General features: G+C 46.2%; 1 protein-coding gene across 1 annotated transcript in view; it reads right to left on the bottom strand.

Moving 5' to 3' along the window:
• nmnat2 (nicotinamide nucleotide adenylyltransferase 2) overlaps positions 1–22051 on the bottom strand; it is a 312435-nt gene extending 290384 nt beyond the window's left edge. Inside the window, exon 1 of the mRNA XM_068036467.1 lies at positions 21862–22051. Coding sequence (XP_067892568.1) covers positions 21862–21946 — 85 coding nt within the window. The 5' untranslated portion in view covers positions 21947–22051. The remainder of the gene's footprint in view (positions 1–21861) is intronic.
• Between the last annotated feature and the right edge of the window lie 397 nt (positions 22052–22448).

The following is a 22448-nucleotide window of genomic DNA, read 5'->3' as shown; positions in this document are numbered from 1 at the left end:
AACCCAGCCATTCTTGTGTACTCTGCAGTTATCTAATTAGTAGCAAATTATTGAACATTTTCTTCTGTCTTGACAGCTGGAATGTGACATGTGCAAAGCGTCCTAAGCAGCAATCACAGAGAGGAGGCCTTGCTCCATTAGTATGGACCAAGGTTCAGACATAAAAAGCAGGATTCCAATTCAGTTTCCTGCCCAATGCTCTTCTCCTCTAAGCATTTACATCGATTGCCCGCTTTCAAAGTGGCTTTTCAAAAACCCTCAGATGAACATAAACAAATAGTACGGCATTTTATATTGGTTCATAAAATTTAGCAGCAATTCTTCTAATTCACCTTTCAGAGCATGCCTTTCATTTATTGAACAAATATTGCAATAGTAGTAGCTCAATGATAATACATTTCATTAAAAGTACTAATTAAGAAGCGAGGATTGCCTTGCATTTATATGTCATCTTATTACATCCTCGGGATGTCCCAAAGCACTTAACTAATTAATTATTTTTGTGCAGTCATTATTGTTACGCAGGCAAATATGGCAGACCATTTGTGCACAAAGTGTTACAAACAGCAAGTGAAATGGATGATCAGATAATCTGTTCTTTTGGTGTTTTTTTTGAGAGAGGAATTTGGCCAGGGCACTGGGAGAACTCTCCACACACTGGTGCCATGGGATCTTTTATATTCATCTGAGCAGGCAAAGGGGATCTCAATTTAATGTCTCATCCAAAAGACAGTTGGTCCAACAATGTACCACTATCTCACTATGCACTGAAGTCTCAGAAAGGCTTAAGAGTCTGGGAAATAAATACAGAAATGAAAGTTGCTTTTGCTGATCTCTCAGGATACATGATAAAAGCTTCACATTGGTTTGGTCAGACGTGGAAATTGCACTCCAACATCACAGGCTGAATTTTTTTTTTATTATTTCATGGGATGTGGCATCACTGCCAAGGCCAGCATTTGTTGCCCATCCCTAATTGCTCTTGACAACTGAGGCTTGCAGAGGGCAGTTACGAGTCAACCACATTGCTGTGGGTCTGGAGTCACGTGTAGGCCAGACCAGGTAAGGACAGCAGATTTCCTTCCCTAAAGGACATTAGTGAACCAAATGGATTTCTCACAACAATCAATGATAGTTTCATGGCACCAGTGCTAAGAATAGCTTTCAATTTGAGATTGTTATTAATTAGTTGAATTTATTAATTAATAGAATTTAAATTCCACCAGCTGCTGTGGTGGGATTTGAACCAGCATCTCCAAGGTATTAGCCTGGGCCTCTGGATTACTAGTTCTGTGACATTACCACTCCACCACTGTCTCCCCATGTTACGTACAATACCGTGTAGTTATGTGCACTTTCCAAAAAGGAGAGAGTTTATGGGGCACTCACCTTGGTCGAACGCAGGAGGTCGTTGACCCTCTTCCTGCAGTACACCCAGTTCCGCTGGGTGACGTCATGTTGCTGACCTCCTCCACAATCTCCATCCAGGCTTACTTGGTCAGGCCGGAGGACCTCTTCTTGCCATCACTGGGGAACTGAACCTCCCGCCTTTCTCTTGCAGCCTGGAGATCCTCGCTGGGGCACACTGTACGGCTCGACCGGATCGATCGAGGCAGCAGAATCTCATCTTCAGTAGCCCAATGGCGTGCTCGATAGTTGCTCGTGGAGCCGTGGCAACTGTTGTACCTCTCCTCTGCTGCATTCCGAGGGTTCCTCACAGGAGTCAGTAGCCAAGTTTTCAATGGCTTGTCTCCGAGAAACTGTCCATTTTGGCAGGAAGAATAAAAAAGAAGCAATTTATCTAAATGGTGAGAGATAGCAGAACTCGGGGATGCAGAGAGATCTGGGTGTCTTAGTGCATGAATTGCATAAGATTAGTATGCAGGTTCAGCAAATAATTAGGAAAACTAATAGAATGTTATTGTTTATTGAGAAGGGAAATTAATACAAAAGTAAGGAGTACTTCAGTTATACTGGCCATTGGTGAGACCACATCTGGAGTACTGTGTACAGTATTAGTCTTCTTATTTAAGGAAGGATGTAAATTCATTGGATGCAGTTCAGAGAAGGTTTACTAGACTGGAATGGGCGGGGTATCTTATGAGGAAAGATTTGACAGGCGAGGCTTGTATCCACTGGAGTTTAGGAGAGTAAGAGACGACGTGATTGAAACATATAAGATCCTGAGGGGTCTTGGCAGAGTGGGTGTGGAAAGGAGGTTTCTCCTTGTGGGAGAATGTAGAACTAGGGGTCACTATTTAAAAATAAGGAGTCACCCATTTAAGATAGATGAGGAGAATTCTTTTCTCTCAGAGGGTGGTGAGTCTTTGGAACTCTCTTCCTCAAAAGGCAGTGGAAGCAGAGTCTTTAAATATTTTTAAGGCAGGTAGATAGATTCTTGATGAGCAAGGGGGTGAAAGGTTATCGGGGGTAGGTGGGAATGTGGAGTCGAGGTTACAATCAGATCAGCCATGATCTTATTGAATGGCTGAGCAGGTTCAAAGGGCCGAGCTGCCTACTCCTGCTCCTAATTCATATGTTCGTATGAAAATCCATTCCTGAAGGCAAGCGGTGTGCCTGAAAAGCTGTGGCACCTGCGACTGTCGAAGATTGTAGGCGTCGTGTCTGCTTCCCAGAAAGTGGGAACACACCTGCAGGAAACGCTTTTGTTGGTTGCAGACCAGTTGAATGTTGATTGAACGGAACCCTTCTTGTTGATGAAGGTGGTTGGCTGGTCCATGGGAGCCTTGATGGCCACATGCGTGCAATCTATCACACCTTACACCCAGGGAAAGCCAGCGATGGCCCTGATCCAATGGCCCTCTCGGCCTGACTGTCAGGGTCAGTCTAGTAGTATACATAGTCACCGGCCCTCTTGAATAGGGCATTGGTCACCTCCTTGATACAGCGGCTGGCTGCTGCCTGGGAGACCCCAAACCTGTCCCCAGTGGATCCCTGGTAAGATCCAGATGTGTAAAATTTCAGTGCCACAGTGATCTTCAGGGCCACTGGAATAGGGTGATCCCAAATCCCAGAGGTCACAACTTTTCCTGCAGCAAGGCGAGTAAGTCGGTGACAGCCTCCCTGGAGAGGTGTAGTCTTTGCTGACAGTGGCATTTGGACATTTGGAGGTAGCTGATCCGAGTCCAGTACACACTGGTGTACGTGGGCCCTTCCTGGCATGACCGGCTACTGCTGCTCTCGTTGTGGAGCTTCACAGACAGTTACAGCTGCCTCTTGGCCCTCCCTCCATCGGAGGTGCTGCATCAAGCCACCGGGGGTTCAAAAATACAGGGTGTATGAGACCCATCCAGGTGACCTGTGGGTCCGCACAGCGCTGTCGATGCAGAGACGGCCCTGCCTTGGCAACTGAGGTATTGACAATTCTCTCAGCAGAGTTGCTGATAGACCTCAGAACGCAACCATGCTGGTGGCCCACCCTCTGCTCCAGCAGCGTGAGCAACCAACCACATCACACAGCAGTTTGGTAACACAATACAGCCCCCCTCCCCCCAAATCCACACTGAACCCCCCTGCAGAGCCCCCGGGACCCTGAACCCCTTGCAGAGCACGCAGCAACACAGTCCCACAATGGCCTCCGAACCCCCTTCTTTCCCTATGCAGCAATGTGGTCTATCGCCTCGGTGCCATCATGTTTTAACGGTTGCGAACCCAAAGCCAAGTGAATGTCACCTGCCATTCACCAAGTCAAGGGCCAATCACTAAACCAGAATTAATTCGATTTAAATACATTTAAAACAGCATTTCAGCAATTTAAAATAGCTTCCCTCACATTGGGGAGGAAATGCCGCCATGGTGCGTTCCCGCGGCTGACAAAATCCAGAGCCGGTGTCACGACACTGGATTTCTGGACGGACGTTTCCGCTGTGATTCTCTGTTCCCCCATGGCACCATACCCGGCTAAGACAGCCGCATTAAATTCAGCTCCACAGGTCCTTCAAGGATCAAAGCTGATAATGCTGTCACTGAAGTGTATCAGAGCATGCATGCTCATTGCTGTTTTGCCACAGCACTGAAATTGGCAAGGCAAGTTGTGAAGCATTCCAATCTATTATAATTGTTACAATGTCAACGTTTTCCAAACACTTACACAGCACTGCCTATGAGCTACACATAGAGGGCTGAATTTTGTCAGCCTGTCGAGGGGTCCAGAGGTGGTATCGGAAGTAGGTTTCGTTGCTGCATGTCATGTGTGGCCGGGGGACCGCAATCACGCAGCGGCCAGCCAATTAACATAACCAAGGCCTGGGGCCCATCCTATTGCAGGACGGGGGTAGGTCATGAGATACTGATGGTGGCGTCAAATGATCAGAACACAGGTGCTGGCACCATCTTTAAAGCACTGCTTATACTGCTGCCTTTTACCGATACAGTGAATCTGGAGGCTGCTGGACTCCTCTCTACTGCTCCAACTCCTGGACCCCCTCCTCTACCCACTGCTGCTGCTGTAACTCCTGGACCCTCCCTCTACCCACTGCTGCTGCTGTAACTCCTGGACCCTCCCTCTACCCACTGCTGCTGCTGTAACTTCTGGACCCTCCCTCTACCCACTGCTGCTGCTGTAACTCCTGGACCCTCCCTCTACCCACTGCTGCTGCAACTCCTGGACCCCCTTCTACCCACTGCTGCTGCAACTCCTGGACCCTCCCTCTACCCACTGCTGCTGCTGTAACTCCTGGACCCTCCCTCTACCCACTGCTGCTGCTGCTGTAACTCCTGGACCCTCCCTCTACCCACTGCTGCTGCTGTAACTCCTGGACCCCCTTCTACCCACTGCTGCTGCTGCTGCTGTAACTCCTGGACCCCCTTCTACCCACTGCTGCTGCAACTCCTGGACCCCTCTCTACCACTGCTGCTGCTGTAACTCCTGGACCCTCCCTCTACCCACTGCTGCTGCTGTAACTCCTGGACCCTCCCTCTACCCACTGCTGCTGCTGTAACTCCTGGACCCCCTTCTAACCACTGCTGCTGCTGCTGTAACTCCTGGACCCCCTTCTACCCACTGCTGCTGCAACTCCTGGACCCCTCTCTACCACTGCTGCTGCTGTAACTCCTGGACCCTCCCTCTACCCACTGCTGCTGCTGTAACTCCTGGACCCTCCCTCTACCCACTGCTGCTGCTGTAACTCCTGGACCCCCTTCTAACCACTGCTGCTGCTGCTGTAACTCCTGGACCCCCCTCTACCACTACTGCTCCTGCTGCTCGACCCCCCTCTACCACTGCTCCTGCTGCTCAACCCCCCCCCTCTACCACTGCTGTGACTCCTGCACCTCCCTGCTCCCCTGTAACAGGACAGTGGACCAACCGGATGGAGCAGGAGCCAATTGGGACCATGTCCGAGGCAAGACACTTGGTGGCCCTACAGTTTAGCGATGACTCCCTGAAGATTCTCTTCCAGGCTGCAAGGGAAAGGCGGGAGGTCCTCTTTTCAATAGATGGCAAGAAGAGGCCCTCCTGCCTGACCAAGCAAGCCTGGATGGAGATAGCAGAGGAGGTCAGCAGTGTGGGGTCAACCCCGCCACAATCCAGAACTGAGTCTAGTGCCGCAAGAGAATCAATGTCCTCCATACCATCTTATTTTTGGGGCTTGCATGTGGCTATGCAGGAGAGAGTGCTACATCGGCAGCTCACCATCACCTTCTCAAGGACAATTAGTGATGGGCAATAAATACTGGCCTAGCCAGCGATGCCTACATCTCATGAACGAATAAAAAAGGGGAGTGACAAACCAGGAGATGGCAAGGGGGTGAGACATTACCATATCTTGGCAGTCGCATGGCTGTAACTCGGCGACAGGCTGCCTTCTTTCACAGCACACCCACATTACGTTCCCTGAAAGCAGACATGGGGAGGAGCTACTTTGGAGACCCCATCAGGGGATGTAGGGCTGCCACTATCATAAGTGTTCTGTCGCTCTTCATGTGACGTCCAACTGTGTCCCTCTTTCTGCTTGCAGGAGAAACGGGCCCATAACACAGGGAGACATTTGAGGACTGGCGGTGGGATCACTGATGTGCGTCCTCTGACTCCGGCAGAGGAGGCGGCTCTGGAACTAGCGGGGCCTGGGCGGCCATGTAATTGCAGTCGGTGAGACTGGAATGTCTGCACAGGAGGGTGAGGAGACATTGGGCTAAATTTTATGGGGACAGGAATGGAGGTTGGGGGGGGGGGGGGCATAAAATTGCATGGGAAGGCAGGGAAGTGCCCATCACCTTCCCGATGTCTTCCAATTTAGTCCAAGACGAGGAAATTCCAGGAAGGCCTTCCAATCCCAGGCCAATTGAGACCCTTAAGTGGCCAATTATTAGCTACTTAAGGGCCTCTTCCCAGCTCCACCTCAATTTAACAGAAGGTGGAGGGGCCCACCGCCACAGGGAGATGCCGCCAGATAAAACCTAGTGGCCTCCTAGCGGGGTCAGGGGTCCCTCCTCTGGGGGAAATCCAAGACTTCCAGAGGGCCCCCCCAGCTGCAACTGCACCCCTCCCCCCAGGAAGATCCCTTCCCACCCTCATGAACCCCCTCCCTACCCTGTTGCTGGGGCCTGCCTGAATGGTCCCAGCGATCCTGACCCCAGTTACCTCTCCTGGTGTCTCCGATGTCCTCTGTACTGCAGGGCCTCCTGCACTACCAGCAGTGGCCAGCGGCTCTGGAGGCAGGACCTTGTCCCTTAAAGGGGCGGCGTCCCTGACAACAGGCAGTTAATTGCCTGCTTGCTGTGAAATTGCAGAGGGGTCTGACGGAGGGCTGAGGCGGAGTCTCCCAACATCCAGCCCACCTTTGGGATCCCTGTCACCAGAATAAAATTCAGTCCATTGTGTCCTCCAACACACGTCTGGAGATCCAGAACACGCATGATTGACTTGAGGAGATCTGAACAGCCTAACCCACTAATGTTTGTGTTCCCTCATGCAACTCATGGCACTTCACATGTAAATGCTGCTGCTGGGACGGGGCCAGCTGTCAATCTCTGAGGAGGAGGAGGAGAAGGAGCAGTAGTCACAGGGTGCATCATAACATCATTCCCCTGCACTCTCCAACAGCACAGATACTTTCACCCCGTTGGGTTTCTGCTCAGGCTTAGAATCAGGATCACAAGCTGGTGAGAGCACCACACATGTGCCCGATCAGCTGGCTGAGGCTGAGACAGCCGAGAGGACTGTGGGTGTCCAGACCCATGCTGAGCCCCAGGCTGATGACGAGTCTCTGATGTCAACAGCACAGGGCATGCTGAAGGTGTACAGAAATATAAGGCAATATCCGGCAGGGCTGCCAGAGGCCATGCACAGCCATGAGCGGACAATGGAGGAGTGCATCAATGCCATGAGAGCTGCCATGTCTCAAGCATATGAGTGCATGGCTTCATTCACTGAGAGATTGGAGAATGGAGACCCTAATGGAGAGCCAGATCCCACAAATGTGCACAGACCTGCCCATCATCGCTTTGGCCATGAGCTCAAGTCAGCAGTGGCAAGGTGAGAGAAGGGCGTGGTGCCTGGAGTCTTCTCCTGCTCCTCATCCTCCTCTGGTGAGAAGGGAGGTTCAAATGAGCCTTGAAAGAGAGAAGGCGAGGCTGACCTCCACAGCTGGGGGCTCCCCTCGGCGGTCTCAGTGTAGACACTAGTTCCTCAGCCCCTCTGCCAGTGAGTCCAGCTCCAGTGGCTATGCCAACTGAGGAGGCTCCTGCACCTGTGCAGGAACCCCTCAGTCAGCCGGGGTCCTCCAGGCAGCCAGAGGACGCCCGCCAAAGTCATCCCAGGCCAAAGGACAGTCTATCGGCAGCCTGGCTCCACCTCAGCTGCCGGTGCAGAGGTCGCACCATGTACAAGCACATGAAAATGTAAAATGACGAGCAACTAGATGCACTTGGGGCTTCACGGGTGCATTAATTGTGGCCTCTACATTGGTTCTTAAAATTGTGTTAATAAATAGATGTCAGAATTATTTCTGTAAATGGATCATCCTTCCATTGCTGAATTATGAAGTTTATCCTTTACCCTTGCTCCCTCAATGGGCTGCCAGTGTAGGCACAGGCTGCGTTTGATCAATGTCTCAGATGCGTCAGAGTGCATGGTGAAGCTGGGTTCTAGGCACTGGAATGAGACAGGAAGGAGGCGACAGTCAAATTAGAGTGAGGTGAGTCTTTATTGAGTCCACTTTGAGAGGCCATCCAGGTGGCAGGAAGTGGGTATGTTTGAGATTGCCTCTTGCCTCCCTTGCACATCTCTCAATGGCCCTGGTCTCTGGTGTAAGGAAATCAATATCCAGTGGTGCCTACTCATTAGCCTCCTCCACATCCTCCTTGTCAGATGAGCACTGGAGCTCAATCATGTCCTCTTTATGCAAGGCTTCCCCCCTCTGAAGTGCTAGATTGTGCAGCATACAGCAGACCACCACAATGTTATACAAACTGCCTGTACCAGGACATAGATAGGCTAGCAGAATGGGCAGAGACGTGACAGATGGAATTAAATACAGTCAAGTGTGAGGTGATACATTTTGGCAGAAGGGATAGGGTGAGGCAACATAGACTTATTGGTGCAGTTCTAAAGAGTGTGCAGGAGCAGAGGGACCTGGGGGTGCATGTGCATCGATCTTTGAAAGTGGCAGGACATATTGAGAGAGTAGTTGGCAAAGCATATGGGATCTTGGGCTTCATAAATAGAGACACGGAGTACAAAAGTAGGGAAGTTATGCTGAATCTTTATAAAGCTCTGGTTAGGCCCCAACTAGAGTATTGTGTCCAGTTCTGGTCACCACACTTTTGGAAGGATGTGAGGGTCCTTGAGAGGATGCAGAGGACTCTTAGCAGAATGGTTCCAGGGATGGGGGATTTTAGTTACAAAGTTAGGTTGGAAAAGCTGGGATTGTTCTCCCTGGAGCAAAGGAAAAAAAGGGTGTTTTGATAGAGGTGTACAAGATTATGACAGGCTTAGTTAAGTTAGACAAGGAAAAACTGTTCCCATTAACTGATGGTTCAAGGACTAGGGGACACAGTTTGAAGGTTTTGGGCAAGAGATGCAGGGGGAATGTGAGGAAGAACTTTTTTTAATGCAGCAAGTGGTAGAGCTCGCTGCCGACGAGGGTGGTGGAAGCAGAGACAATGATTTCAAAAGAAAATTGTATGGGCGCGAGAGAGGTAAACTTGTAGGGCAGTGGGACTGACTGAACTGCGCCACAGAGAGCTAGCACAGACTTGATAGGCTAAATGGCCTCATTCTATGCCGTAAATAACTATGACTGTGATAGGTGAAACCCTCGCTGGGACATACTGCATGGCTCCACCGGATTGATCGAGGCAATGGAATCTCATCAGCATTCCAATGGCTTCTCGGATAGAGCCATGGCAAGTGTTGACCTCTCCTCTGCTGCAGTGCGAGGGTTCTTCACAGGCGTCAGCAGCCATGTTTTCAATGAGTAGCCCTTGTTCCTGAGATTCGATCCCTGAAGGCGAGCGGGTAGCCTGAAAAGCTGTGGCACCTGGGACCGTCGAAGTAATGGGCGTCATGGCTGCTTCCCAGGAAGCGGGCACACACCTGCAGGGTGCGATTCTGATGGTCGCAGACTAGTTGTACATCGATGGAATGGAAGCTCTTCCTGCTGAAGGAGGCCGCTTGCTGCTCCATTGGAGCCTTGATGGCCACATGCTTGCAGTCAATGACACCTTGCACCTGGGGAAATCCAGCTATGGACCCGAAGCCAATGGCCCCCTCTGCCTGTCAGGGTCGGTCGGGTAGCGCACATAGTCGTGGGCCCTCTTGAACCGGGCATCGGTCACCTCCTTGATGCAGCGGTGGGCTGCTGCCTGGGAGACCCCACACATATGCTTTGCTAATCACTGTATCAATATGTCCTTCCACCTTCAAAGATTGATGCACATGCACCCCCAGGTCCCTCTGTTCCTGCACACTCTTTAGAACTATGCCAACAAGTCTATGTTGCCTCACCCTATCCCTTCTGCTAAAATGCATCACCTCTCACTTGTCTGTATTTAATTCCATCTGCCACCTCTCTGATGGATACCTGGAAAGAGCCGGTGGCATAGAAGTTGAGTGCCATGGTGATCTTCAGGGCTACGGGCATTGTATGTCCACTAACGCCGGTAGGTCTCAGCTCGTCCTGTAGCAAGGTGCAAAGTCAGTGACAGCCTCCCTGGAGAGCCACAGTATTAGGTAACACTGCTGTATGGACATATGGAGGTAGCTGAAGCGAGTCCAGTACACTCTCTGGCGTGGATTGACCCTTCTTGGTGAGGCTGCCTGCTGCTGCTCTCCTATTGGAGCTTCTTGGGTCGGCGCAGCCGGATCCGAGTCCTCCCTTCCTCTAAGCCACTGCTGCACAGCACGAGGGTCCACTAAGAGAGGGTGTATGGGGCCCATGCCAGTTGAATTTTACCCATCCCGTGTGCTGTCCTTGCAGAGAAGAACTTGCCTTGGGACTTTCCCATTGCTAATCCACTCTGAAGACATGCTAATGCCCCTCAGTGCCCACCCTTGCAGAGAGCCCTGCACCCAAGTGTGCACCCACCCAACTTTTGCACTCGAAAGTGAGCCCACCCATGCAGAGAGCCCAGCATCGCTGGCTGACAATGGCCTCTGCTCCCCACTTATCCACTGTTCACTATGGCTGCCTTCCCATGGCATCACTGAGACCTCGCCTTGATGTCTCCACCTTTAAATGGCCAGGGATCTGAAGGCATGTGATCCCCATGCACCGTTGACTAAATTTAGAATCCCTCATAAAATTCGGTTCAATTCAATGAAATGTATTTTAACTAGCTGGTCACCAATTCAAATTGCATTGGGGCAGCGACGGCACCTTGGAGCTTTCCCGCCGCTGACAAAATCCGGAACCGATGTCACAACATCGCGTTTCTGGGCAAGCACGTACACCCCGATTTTTCAGTCCCCGCCCCCCAAGCCTCCACTTCCGCTCCTGCTGGCCGGATAAAATCTAGCCCATAAACTCAGCAGTAGAGTGAATGGAGCAGCGGTGCACTGCTGAATGTATGATCCCACAAAGTCTCTGGTGGGCCCCTGAAATGATGCAGAGGCGTAAAAATTGAAAGACGCTGTCACTTTGAGGGCCATAGGCATAGGATGTCCCCCAAAGCTCCTGGGCTGCAGGTCATCACTCAGCAGGGCACAGAGATGTGTCACTGCATCTCTCAATATTCGCAGTCTCTGACACTGGCACTCTGACATCTGCAAGTATGTGATGCGGGACTTGTAGATGCGTGGCGATCTGTAGTGGCGAGCTTTCCATGGGTGTTGCTGCTCGCGACTGGGGGCCTCTACGTGGGCTGCAACTGCCTGTTGGTTTTGCCTGCAGCGCATGAGAAACAGGAAAATGCATACAGGGTGAAACATCTCCATCACAAAGTTGCTATTAAAATCGGTTCCTTCACTTCTTCGAAGGTACCTAACAGGGCGGAGATTGATGTTGACTGGTAAATCAGGTGCTTTCATGCATCAACTATGTGGCGTGGCATGGCATTGCCCATCTTAGCTCCTACTGAGAGTGGCACCGCATGACCACATAAAGATTGTGCAAGCTGCATCGATTGGCCCATCAGACATATAACCTTTAAACGCCTACCGTTTCTGGCACTCTCCCCACATACAGGGTAACTAGAGTGCCATTGCTCCTTCACTGACAGAGGCAATCAATGGCACAGAGCTGCAAACCATTATGGAGGGCAGAATCACAATGGCTCCCTACACGTCTGCAGAGTGAGACATCTGAACATTCCCCCCTCCCTCCTAGTATGCAGAGTGAGACCCCTTAATATCCCCTCTCCTCCCTCCCAGTATGCAGAGTGAGACCCCTGAATATCCCCCCTCCCCCCTAGTATGCAGAGCGAGTCCCCTGAATATCCCCTCTCCTCCCTGCCAGTATGCAGATTGAGACTCCTGAATATCTGGACTTAGCTTCTCTGGCGAAAACTTCTGCTGCTGATGACACGCCGGCTGTTCTGTTCGTGAACAGGATGGCACATGACGGCCACCCGTTCAACGTAAAATGCGGAAATGTGCATTGAGAGGCAGCAGGCTGCAGAATCAGGAGAGGTAAGTACCATTTTGAATATGGTAATTGGGGTGCCGCCGCCAAGTGGCGGGGTGGGGGGGCCACACCTAGGTTCCACCGCCGCTGGTAATATGTGGCGGGCCCTTCTTGATGTCAGGGTTCGAGGCGGTCCTTTCCCCGCAGGATTTTACTGGTCCCCGCACTGCGACCCGTGCCACGAGGGGCCAGTAAAATTCAGCCCAGTGTGGTTAAATTGCTTCTCAATGGCAAACATCCCCAATTTCACTAACCAAATGTATGTTACAAGGGTTTTATTTTTGTACTAAATCTTAGAATTCTGTGTGTCTTTAAAAAACTGATGAAAAGGATTTTCAGTGCACATGGACACCTGCAAATGCTGAAAGTTTTGGATGTTGACTTTGTATACAAGAATAGGAAAAGCAAGCAGTTTCAAGGAAGTCAGCCAAGGGGTTTTGATCTCCTCAGAGCAACACTTTGAATGACAGAGGAGACACTGTGTCTGGTCCTTTGATCGGCTCAGGAAGGTTGACCTTTTTTTTTGGACCCTTTTAAAAACTAGTGAGTTGGACAACGAGCAGGCATTTGAAATTTTGAAACTTAGACCTGACTTACCTGGAGACTAGAGAAAAAGACCTCTCTCTGCAAAGGAAACTTGCATCTCTTGAAAAGAAACCCTGTATTTGAAAGGTGACAGATTCCTATTGCCTCCTGTCTCTGAAGAATTCCTGCATCCAGTGTGGTTCCTGTATTTTGGGAAATCCTGGAACCTGAAGAAAGCTTCTACTGCTAGACTGCTGCTGAGTCCTAAGCAGACCTATTGCTACACCCCTGTTGAAGACAGCTGTAGTCAAATTGCCTTGAACGCCTACCCATCACAGACTGTTCAACCACCTCACTTGGACAGACTTCGAGTGGCATCTGACTATTCAACTCTGGGACACATTCACCCAATTGAAGAATTTCCTACCAGAATGTGACAAACTGATTTATTTTACTATTCCTTTCATTCCTAAGAAACAGCTGCAAACCAAAACCCTTTTTCCCCATTCAACCTTTTTTTAAAAAAAATGTTTGTGTATGTGCATGAGGACTGGGGAAATAAGGAGCATTCATATATATAGATTTCTCTCATTAGTGGTTAAGACTTAGTATTATTTTTTCCCATTAAATAGTTAATGTTGTTGTTGTTTTAAAAAACCTGGTTGGTGTGCTTGATTCTGGGAAACAAAAAGAGTCTAATTGGCTATTCTCCAGTAGGTGGGAAAAATTTATTGCTGTGCTGTGACCCGTGGAGAAGTGGGACTGAATTAACAGTGCATTTCTCCCGCCTTGGTCATAACGTGTACTAGATGGACTTGACTAAGCTTTGGTTATCGGCAATAATTAAAAAGAAACAAATCACCTTCCCTGGAGCTGGCGGCCACTCCCCAGACAGTATTATGTACTGCATAAAATTTAGACTCCAAGCTAAAGATTAAAGTAATTGCCTTCAAGAGCAATGTTTTATTTCGAACTTACTATACAATGACTAGGCTACAATTACATATGAACAAAACAAATATTTTATGAACTATGATGAAAGACAGGATCCATTGTTTAATGTTTTAGTGCCAACTGTTAGAATATAGGCATGCGAAAAATCTGATAGCTGAACAGAACCAACAATGAAATTATGGAAATTCACAGCAATCCCACATTAGACATTAACATTTCTTTCTCTTTCTGACACTGATCTATCTGCTGTGCATTTCCATTGTTCTCAGTTTTTCTTCTTTATCTCAAGCAATATATACTTCCCCTAGCCGAAGAGGATAACTAGAGAATGAAAAAGGAAACCTCCAGATGTCCTCCAATGCAACAAATTGTAAACAAAGAAAAAAATCAAAGGTAAAGAAAGAGGGTCAAATGTTTAAAAAAATACATAAATTATTTTATATTTTTAAGTCCCAGGTTTCTCAGTGCTCAGTTTCTCTTTATTTTCTCTTGATCCAGAAAAGAAAATTTCCAAGGATTTTTCAAATTGACAATAAGATCTGAATACTCTTGTATTGACAATAAGATCTGAATACTTTGATGATTGGTGGAATGGGTCACATTAACTCTAAAGTTTGTACGATAGATAACCAGAGCAATAAAAAAAATAAAATGAAAAATGCACTAAACACACCAAAAAGTAACAAAGCAGTGATCATACCAATCATCACTCCTTCTACTTTTCTGAAATTCAAAAGTTGGCTTTTTTCTTAGTTGGTTACTCCGAAACTATTTCACTATTGTTTTACCAAATAAATCGTATGAATTTTTAGTAATGATAACAATTTTAAAGAATATATATAAATGGCATCATATGGGATGTTATTACATTCATTTATGCTCTGAACCTTTACTGATATGAAAATGCCGATAGAGGAAGACAGTCAAACTGATGAATTATGCACCAAAATTCACCTGACACTGATTTTTTTAGTCACTATATTGAACTCTACGCCACAATTCAAGAATTCAATTATTGTAATTTATTAATTCTGAGCATTTTTCCAAAGTAAATGCTGTTAAATAATCCATTTATTGAGCTTTTTTTTTATTCACCTATGAAAAGTGCTGGTTTGTTTTGAAATAACAGATAAAGTTCAAGATCATCAGCTCCAACTTAATGCACAACAGAGCAAAGTACAGTACCAAAGGAGACTGCAGTCTCAATCTAATTCTTCGCAATTGTTCACTCCTGAAATTCTATCCAATCTTTCCTTAATTTTTTTCCTGTACGGTCTCCCTGCACAGTCAATCCCGCACTCACTCACCTACCCTCTGCATAAATCTAAATTGTCTGTGCATCTTCCTTCTTTTGTGCTCTGTGATGGCAAACATTTAGTTGGACCTATTTCACATTGTGTTACTTCCCTTAAGTGGTGGAATTTGCTTTGCTTGCTGGACTTTGCCAAAGTTCTTTTGTACTTTGATCTCAAACTGCTGATCCGTGTGCATTACTAGGAGATCACAGGAAAAGGAATGAGCGTGCTGCTCATTGGGAAGACTGATCATTTAACTCTAATATAGGTATGAAAGCCTTTTTATGCTTCCAAACCAAAGCAAAGTATTTGGTGACACTTGTTTTCTATTTGAGGGTGCTTCGGCCATTGCAGCACCCTCTCCTTCATGTTGCAGCCTCAGCAGTGGCCACCTGCAACAGTGGCGCTGCTGAGGTTGCCGAGCTGCCAGCCCTCTCGCTGGGCCAGCAGTTCTACGGGGGGTGGTGGCGGGGTAACAGGGGGTGGGGTGTTGTCCTCAATTGGACAGTGGTCCCAGTGGCGGCCTGATTATTGGCCACTGCTGGTAAAATGTCACACCCAGGTCCCACTGCCCGCTGGCGTTGGGTCGGCTCCCGTTTTTGGTCCCAGTGGCAGGACTTCCCACCATCTAACAAAATACAGCTCTATTTCTTTCCTGGACACAACCTGGATGTTGCACCCAAAATTGCACCTGAAGCTGATGTCGACTTATATCCAAGTATCCTCCCAGTCTCATGTGAATACATCCAAATATAAAATGGGTGCACATGGGCAGAAGTTAGTGGAATTCAGTGAAAGCAATGGGGGTTCAAGGAAATGCCACACCGAGAGCTGTATATTTCTTCTTTGAGTCTTAAATTGAAGCTTCAGTTCAATTAACCATCATTCATGCACATCATGTTAAAGATCCAGAAATCAGGGAAGCCTTTCAATTTTTAATGTGACATACATATGCCATAAAAATTCATTCAAAAGAAGAAAGATAATATAGAGCAGGTCTCAGTGAGGATAAATTTTAAAATAACACTCAAAAATTTGCAGTTAAAAGACCAGAGAAATGACCCTGCTGTGAAAATCTGCTCACAATGTTGCGATCCCTGAATAAGCACAATTGGAGGATACTCACATGTGGGAGTTAGGGTGTGGCCAGAGATTCATGTAAATAAGAGGTTTGATGGACAAATGTAAAAGATCGAGAAGACTTGGGCATATTGTAGTTACACACATAACTCACAGACATGATTTTTTTTAAGCCACATAATTGGTTTATGGGTCTATCTGCATGCAAATGCAAAGAAAACTCTAGGCCAGTACTAGTTACTGCTAATGTGCTTACTTTTTTTTAGCTCATGCAATAATATTATACATCCAACTTCCCTTCTTCCAACTATTCTTTCCCTCACTACATTTGTATCAAAAAGAGTGGAAATAATGTTCAAATTTTCATTTTGTAATGGCATCTCAGCATAAAAATACTCATATGTGTACATCCTTTGAATTATTCCAGTCGCAAAGTAATTAAGAATTATTTTTAACTACAAGCCAACTGAGATCACTTCTGTAACACATCTTGTATCTCTGCACTCTGACCTGTTGTGGATTCACTGAGTAAGTCTAACATGAGATCTTACTGTAAGCAGCCATTATTGAACTTGGTGTATTTACACCTCCCCAGCAGAGAGGCAGCATATAAAATGCCCAGCCAGTTCAATACATATATCACACTCCCTCTTCAATTAAAAAAAACTTATACATTAAATGCAAAATGGTACATGTACACAATTTCCCAGAATACAATAAGAAACCTGAAATTTAACAGGTTGGGTTGCATGCTTTTTTGTTACTGTAATCACAACTAAAACATATATAACCAATATTTCCAGAGTAATTTACATGTTAAAATATTGTTTTTCCCATAACACAAGTATGTCTTTAACAAAAATATTATTTGACAAAAAGTAAAGAAGAGAACTTATTTCTTCTTCCTTCCTACATACTTTCAATTAACCTATCTGGCTTATTTCTCTTTGTGTCAGGGTATCTTCTTCCATTTCCATTTGCTTGATTCTGCTCTCCCAACATCTCAGACTGAGTCGACCCTGAACTTTGACTATCAACTCCACTTAATGGTTTGGACTGCGAAATTGATTGATTAGTCTTAATCAAAGACCCTGGCTCACTTTGCTCTACTGGTAGACTTTCAGTTTCTTTGTGGTATGCACTTTCTTTCTGACTTTAACTTGAGACGTTAGGAATTTGGACTATAGGAGGTTTCTCCTGCTCTCCCTTTGTCAGATTTCCTCTTTCAAACAAATGATCTACATGACACTGATGGAGTCTCTCTCCAGTCCTCACTAGATATGTGAATGCACTTAGTCTTTTTACAACAACTCCAATCACATACTACTCCTTATCACCTAAGTGGCTTTTCACCATTACCTTCTGACCTCCACTGAACTCTAAGTTTCATGCCTTGAGTATCATGACTCATCTTCTCTCTGTCTTGCTTTCCTCTTACTTTGTTATTGACATCAGGCTTAAACAAACCAAACGTTGTCCTAGGAGCATGTTTAAATACAAACTGGTAAGGTGAGCAACCTGTTATAGACTGTGGTGTTATTCTGTAAGAGAACAGAAAATTGTCTAGCCTATGTTGAAGAGAAACATGGAAATTACTGCCTAGCTTGTCACCTAGAAAATACTTCTGCAAAGACCTCTTTACAATTTGTACACTTCTTTCTGCAGCACCATTTGATGCTAGGTGATACAGTGGTATTAGAGTATGTTTGATTGTATACTTATAAAGAAATATTCTGAACTCTGTGGACCATTATCTGACACCAACACCTTTGGCAACCCATAAATTGCAAACCAACTTCTCAAAACTCAATAGTTTTAGCACTTGTGGTATTGGGCATAGACTCAAAATGTATCTACTTGCCATAGCTATCGAGCAAAACAAAATACTCTTTCTCTTCCACTTCGAAGGAATCAGCATGTACTCGTTCCCATGGTTTCCTTGTGTTTGACCATGGAATGAAAGGAATCTTGGTTGGATCATTTCTCATTCACACTTCACAACTTTTCACCAACTCTTCAATATCACTATCTACCTTTGGATACAAAAAATAGCTTCTTGCTACTGCTTTCATACAGTCTATCCCTGTGTACTCTAAAGGGGTGGTTGATGGTCGGCACAGACTTGGTAGGCCGAAGGGCCTGTTTCAGTGCTGTATCTCTAAATAAAATAAAATCTTTCAAATCACCCAAACTTCCTCAAAATTGACTTTGGGAGTATCAAAACGTGTGTCACAATATTCTTCAGACCACGATCTCTCAAATGAATGATGTGCATTCACTGAGTAATTCAAAATGAGGTCTTATTGTACGCAGCCATTGTTGAACTTGTTTTATTTAAACCTCCCCAACAGATAGGGCTGCAGAGAAGCAGTATACAAAATGCTCAGCCAGTTCAATACAGATATTACACCTGCAACATTTTAAATTAATCCTCTTTAATGGTGCTCCCTTTGGGTGGAGGCGGGCTTGAAGGCAGCAGTGGGAGGAAGGTGAAATGGGAGGGCGACAAGTCGGTGGGCCAATGAGTTCCCGCCTCCAGCCGATCTTGCTGGAGGCAGGGTGGAAGAGGCAAGGGCTATTCCCTGGCAGCAGCGGGTAACCACTTGGCATATTTAAGTGCCCAACTGTAGGCAGATTGGGGACACCATTGGGATCTTCCTGGCAGCAGAAAGGCTCCCTGCTGAGGCCAATGCCCAACAGCTGGCTGGGGGCCCCAAGAGGCATCCTACACTACCCTACCCCCAACCAGAGCTCAAGGGATCAGCGGGCCACTGCTATGGCCACAGGCCATCCTGTGGAGGGGTTACCCTCCAAAGTGGTGGCCTGGCAGCTGTGGCCACAATCCATACTAACAAAGTTCAGAAATCATTCGAGGCCGCCTCAAGATAGAGGCACCCTCGTGGTCCCCCTCCTATAGGGGCAGCACCCACCTCTGCAGGTGGGACTGCTGTCTTTCCATGGCTTCAGGTCCTCTGATTGGGCCTGCAGCCTCAGGAACCCACCTGCCACCCTGAAGTGGACAGGGGAGGCTGCCTATTAAGAGGCCACCTCCCAGAAGATCGCGCAGCAGGCGCACTGCCAGCAAGTGTGGGGTCAGCACCCGAAAATGGTCCCAATCTGTGATTATTTCTAAAGTGACAAAGATTCTGCCCTTTTGTTTCCAAACAATTAAGTAAGTTTGGTTTTCTTCCAAATTCTAACAGCTTGAATGGTTTGTTATCAGCTCTCAATTTTTGATAAAAGCCATTAATTCCTTTTTGATTAATTTAGCGACCCTTATATTCCCTTATTAACCTCTGTAGTTAAATTTACTTTTACTGCTATGGATTTGTGAATAAAAACAATTTTAAAAACTCATACAATGGAATGTGTGCCGAAGTCATAATATAACTATTCACAGATAATGCAACCTTATTTCTTTCACTTTTATACTAACCCAATCCATGGCAGCTTTTATCTAAAATATCTGAAGAACAAGTTATAATCATCTAAAGATTAGTAACAAGCCCACTTTCATCCTGATATTAAGCTTTTCAGCAGCTGACTTCCATTGAGAGCCTTCGATTTTAAGCTACAGAGAAATGATAATATACACAGCAGTGAAACACGTGATAGCTCAAAATTGATAAATAATTCACTTAAAATTCATCTTCAATCCTACTGTTCCAAATTTAGGCCCTTTTGTCCCTACCACCCTTTAATGGCGCTCACTTATCTGCATCCTCGTCAACAGATCATTTCAGAAATTAAACTGAAAGGTTAAACTGGGCCTGAAATATTTCAACTAGGTCTGTCGGGTCTGTAAACAACTTGCCTCAAATGTAACAACAAATTCATTCTGCATCAGTGCATACACGCAGAACGCATCAGCACATATATACACACATACTCCAACAGTGCATCTCTCTGCACCACAGGAGACCGTATATTACTCGTACTTCCTCTTTTCCTCCCTTTTCTTAAGCTTATTACTGACATTTTCCTTCTACAATCCTAAACAGTGATAAGTTGCCTACCCGGCTTTGGTGCAGAATCAGTCATACTCTCAAAATTCAAATTTATTACATTCACGGGACAATAAAAAAAATTCTACTTTGCTGTTTTCTCATTCTTAATCTACTAATACAATGCAAACACCGTCTTCATCTTCCTCGTGAACATAACCGTTGAGCAAGGTCAGGTTTTTCAAACTCCTATGAATACATGTTATTGATTACTGTCCATTGCATTATAATGATTGTATGGATATTGTAAAGCAGCCATTTTATCAACGTTCTCCTGAAGGCTGCCTTTTTATGCAATGTCTATTCAACACAACATGAAAGGTCATCCTGCTCAGCCTCACTTTCCTTCTGGTCACTGGTGCTGCATTGAAAGTTTAGTAAAATAGACGGGAAATAACACAGCAAAATGTGTTCTCCAGTCGATTTTATGGGGTGGCTATTTTATTTCCCTAGGTATAAAGGCCATCACTTGATCAAAGAAGGAGGCACACAGAAACGGACAGAATACCCGCAACGGCGACAATGTCTTCATATGTGCAATATTTACATATTCCATTCTTGAACAAAAAAAAACTCAGTTTTCCAGCCCAGCACTATTAGTGTTACTGAGTTCCCTCGTGTGTACAATGAAACCGACGTGATGTCGCAGACTGCCAACTCCGCGAATCACTGGAAATCGTCACATATTCAAGAAAACCAGTCTGCATTCGAGCCACTGCGATTGCTTTCAGTCATTCGGTGCTCTTCTCAAGTCCACCGCTACAACCATCGATACCTACAGATAATTGCAATCTGGCAGCTCCCCTCCACCGCGCTTACACTTTTAGATTTCATCAGTCTCCATCTCCTTCGTTATGCACAAGAGTTGAAACGGCTCGTCATCAAAATACCACAATCTAGTATTTTTAAAAACACCACCCTTCTATCATATCTTCAGCAAAACAAAACAAAAAACCGTACCCTCTCCTGGTTATTTCAGATCAAGATACAAACTAAGAGCAATGCTTGTCCTTTCTCATTTCACTGGTCAGATCGGTGCTGAAATATTGACTATTTCTAATAAAAGATCACATCAAAAGTAACAGAGATCAAATTACAGCCCATCCTGTATTCTGGCGAAACGAATCTGAACAATCCAGTTTGCAGGTCGTCCACCGAACTGTTCGGCAACAACAGTTTCTACAGGACTACTCACCGTGTGCCCCATTCAATTGGGCATTTTTACCCATTGCTCAGCACTTGGGGCATCGGCCGCTCCGACTGTTCCCCAAATAACCGAATTAAACAAAAAATGCATTTGAACCGACATTGAACTTTTCATATAACCCATACTATAATACACTGACACAAACAGTGGGGCAAATAAATCCAACCTTCGTCTATTTATATATAATCCCAGGTAAATTCACACAAATAAACTGATTAAAATAGAAAATGTGTTCAGCGCTACAAAAATAGATATTCTGCATATAACGGACACGTGGATGGTGCTGCTCTTCCCCAGTTTGCCGCCCAGATCGAGATATATTCTCCCCGGGCGTGAACAATATCAGTGACGTTTGGCAAGAATACAAATAACAGAGAACTGTGAATAATATGTTTCACCGTCCTTTGTAAATGTTCCAATGTTGAAGTTGGTTTGCTGGAGTCGGGTGAAAGTGGGTCGAGACAGTGTTTGCCGCCTGCGTGTTTCAGCACCACACGCCTTGGACAGCGAACAAAGGAAAGGAGCCGGGCTTGCGGGGCAAACTCTTCACAAATAACTCTTCACCTTTTACTGAAAGGTGATTTGGTTAGACACTGGCTTTTTTCACTCAATGAATGAATTAAGTGATTCATTCAGAGCGACGTTTAGGGACAGCCTCGTCTTAAAAAGAAACAGCAGCATTGAGAGAAAATGAGGAAGCTCTCAATTCTTACCGAACATTTGAATGTGCCCTTTAGTGATGGGGTTGAAGCTGCCGCAGGCCAGTAGGATAACGTGGGTTTTACTCGGCTCTGCCATGCTGCCAAGTCGCCTTGTGCTCCTCACTGCCTTTCTCCCGTTCTCTGCAGTGCGAGGCGAGGCTCAAACCGTTTTACAGCTTCGGATGGCTCGCTGCTCAGACTCAGTGCGTCACCATTGACTATGTATTTTTTTTGTTTAGTGTCCCCGTTTGCCTCTAGCATTCCCCGTTCCGCTATTTGTGTAGAGATAGCCCGCAACTGCGGGTTATCGCCCTTTGCCGCGTCTAAACATTCAGAACACATTCTCGCTGCTTTGATTTGAGGGAGTTTTGTTGTAAATTGTATCAAAACATAACTGTCAACCCAAAAGGAAGCTGCTGGGTGGATTTGTTTCCCCCACCGCATCGACTTGCTTTGGTTTGGAGCTCTGTCTGCTCTGGAAGATGTATTTTGTCTGAATCAGATTTTCCTCCAGTATCGTGTGTGAGGAACTACAAATCCCATATTCCAGATTGGTGTTATTCCTCATTGAACTGAAACGGTCAATAGTGAAACATTTA

Source organism: Heterodontus francisci, chromosome 8 (assembly GCF_036365525.1).
Source record: "Heterodontus francisci isolate sHetFra1 chromosome 8, sHetFra1.hap1, whole genome shotgun sequence".
In the NCBI taxonomy this organism is placed as follows: Eukaryota; Metazoa; Chordata; class Chondrichthyes; order Heterodontiformes; family Heterodontidae; genus Heterodontus; species Heterodontus francisci.
The sequence above is the reverse complement of the archived record's forward strand: the minus strand, read 5'-3'. Positions and strand labels throughout refer to the sequence as shown.